We start from the raw sequence: 2,807 nt of genomic DNA, 5'->3' as shown, positions 1-2,807 counted from the left end.
CCAAATAAAACTATATCACATAAATTGGGACCGAGAGAGCAGTATTTATACCATTTGATTTAATGCAGAATACAATGTACATTTTGGTCCGACCCACCTCTCTGTCTTAAATGACATATCACCTCTGTCTTAAAGCATGTAATAAATCCGAATTTTCATTTTCTAAAAATAATAGTCAGAATAATCAATGAAGACAAGAAGTACTATGTGACAATAGCAAAAGAACAATTTCATTAAATCAAAACAATCAACCTATCAATATCCTTACAATTACTGCTTTTCCCTAACAGAGAAGAAGATGTTTATAGTCAACATTATTATAAGAATGATAACCTATATGAAGAAGTTCAATTTGAATGCCTTTTTCTTTATATGTGTGTGTATGTGTGTGGGAAGCAAGAAAAAGACCAAAAGAAAAAAATCCTTGACAAGAATATGCTATGTTCACTGGATTTTGATCCAAATTCCTTCACTTGGTATATCTTGATGAACCACAAAGAGAAGATAATATCCAGGTGGAGCTAATTTAGCTGAATTTGGAGTGACCACATTTATTTGGTAAGCTTTTTCCCCAACTAGTTTCATATTTTCACTTGGTAGCACCAATAATCTTTGGTTCATAGTAAATGAATGTGTGTTAAATCCAGGTGCAACCATTGTCACCGTGACCAAATTTCTGTTTACCCTCCCGGAAACCTTAAACCGAACCGGCACCCGTTGGCCATACCCGATAGTATATTGTGAAGCGGGTGAGATGATCCGCGGGCGCAAGTACCTGGATCCTGAATCCAAATAAGATGGTGAGAATGCCTCCAAGCTTAATTCTGTAGGGAAAAGAACTCCAGTGAAGTTGTAATATATATGTGGATTACTACCACCAACAAGAACTCGACCATCTCTGAGTAAAACCGCAGTTGAATGGTACATCCTGGGTATGGTACTCGGGTTCTGAATCTCGAACCGAGAATCAAACGGGTTGTCGGGTAGGTAAATAACGGGTTTTAAAACCGGGTCCCTACCAAACTCCCATCCAGCAGTGCCCATGCCTGCTCCATTAATTATCAACACATTTCCATTTGGTAAAATCACCATGTCACCCATTGTCCTAGCCAATGGCATGGTTTCCAAAGTCCATTGTGGTTTCGGCTCGGTTATTATGATCCGCCCACAAGTATTCAATGCACCCCAAAAATTACCATTTTCAGCACTAATGAACGAACCTTTTGGTGCTCCACCACATACCAAAACCTCAGCTTGAATTTCTTTTGCTTGTAAATTTTTCAATGGAAGAAGAACCGCAGAACCTGTACTAGGATAACTTCTCGGGTCGCCACCTGGTATTTGTGGGTAATTTTTCACCACCACATTCTTGGTGTAATCGAACAAGATAGCTCGATTATTAGCGAAAATGAACAAGTTCCCATCCACATTAAGAAAAACAAAAGGGTATAAATTATTCTCAATTCTAGGATCATTTGTTTGCACAAGAAATGGTAAACTATATGCTCTATTAGCCGAAGCAGTCTTGGGATAAAACTCGTAGTTAAAAGCCCGACGACCACCAATAACAATTTGTGTACCATCTGGCAATATATGATTTGTAGCATACCATCTTCTTTGAACTAATCCATCTGGAATTTCTTGCCAATCACAAGTAGTACTTGCATTATTACTAGTATTAGATGGTTTGAAAACTCGAACAACTTTGTCACCATCATTGAATCCACCAGTTTGGACTAACGAACCATCGGGGAATACAGCGCCCGAGGAGCACCAAACATCAGTTTGGACCATGAGGGGACGTATAGAGTTGTTGGCAACATTGTACTCGACAGAATGGGCAGTGCAATCGACTTTTAACGTGGTATCATTTTGGTCGTAACGACATTTTCCATCGGGCAACGAGATGTTGGACTTGCCAAAATCAGTACGATCGTACATGATGACTTTGTCGTTGTTGAGGACTTGCATGTGCATGGCAGAAATGCCGATGTTTGACATTAGTAAATTCCATTTGCCCCCAGCAGCGGAAGCTAAGTTCCGGTGACAAGTGAGTACCAGAAAGAGGTGCAAAAGAATGAAGAAAAGAATATTACTACTACTACTAGTTGTTGTTGTTGTGGTCTTCATAATGAGCTGTGTTTTTTGTTTGTTTTTCTGACAAGTTAGGACAAAAGGCGAAGGTGGTAATGGCAAGAGGGGTGGTGGGATCGGTTTTTTTGGGGGGGGGGGGGGGGGGTGGGTATAGAGGTGAATATTTGTTTTGGTTTGGATGTGTGTGTGTGTGTGGTTAATAGAAGTCTGAGGAATGGATGTCCTTTATTTATATATGCAGTCACGGTGTAGCAAAGTAAAGAGGATGTATATGTTTAGTACCACAAGCAAGCAACCTCGTGACGAATAATTGCGGCCGCTGATGGTTTGGCAGGAGAAGAAAGACTAGTAGGAGTAGTATTTTGGGTGAGTTTAATTTAGACCATCAAAGAATGTGGTTCAGTGGATTAGGTTGCTCTTCCCTTTATTAGAGGTCTCGGGTTCGCGTCCTGTGTATGAAAAAATCTTTGGTCCGAGCAAGCCCTTCCCCCAATGGGTCCTACGCGGCGTCAAATCAGATTTAATCGAGCTCTAATGCGGATACTGGACACCAAGTCAAAAACCGAAAAAAAAGGTTTTATGCACAATCAGTGTAAGAGAATTTTTACTCTATCAAATTAATGATCTACAAACAATTACCCATAAATATTGATAGTTTAAATTAAATTTTTTAAAAATTATTTATACTAATCCACCTCTATAATATGGCTCAA

At 39.5% G+C, this 2,807-nt stretch overlaps 1 protein-coding gene across 1 annotated transcript; it reads right to left on the bottom strand.

Annotated features, from left to right (window-relative positions):
* Positions 1-284: 284 nt before the first annotated feature.
* Positions 285-2,241, bottom strand: LOC132604150 (aldehyde oxidase GLOX-like). The gene has a single exon (XM_060317509.1). The coding sequence runs from the start codon at positions 2,128-2,130 to the stop codon at positions 445-447; it is 1,686 nt and encodes a 561-aa protein (XP_060173492.1). The 5' UTR covers positions 2,131-2,241; the 3' UTR covers positions 285-444.
* Positions 2,242-2,807: the final 566 nt, after the last annotated feature.

The sequence above is a fragment of the Lycium barbarum genome, chromosome 7 (genome assembly GCF_019175385.1).
Source record: "Lycium barbarum isolate Lr01 chromosome 7, ASM1917538v2, whole genome shotgun sequence".
NCBI classification, from domain to species: domain Eukaryota; kingdom Viridiplantae; phylum Streptophyta; class Magnoliopsida; order Solanales; family Solanaceae; genus Lycium; species Lycium barbarum.
Note: the sequence above shows the minus strand (reverse complement) of the source record. Positions and strands in the feature narration are given on the sequence as shown.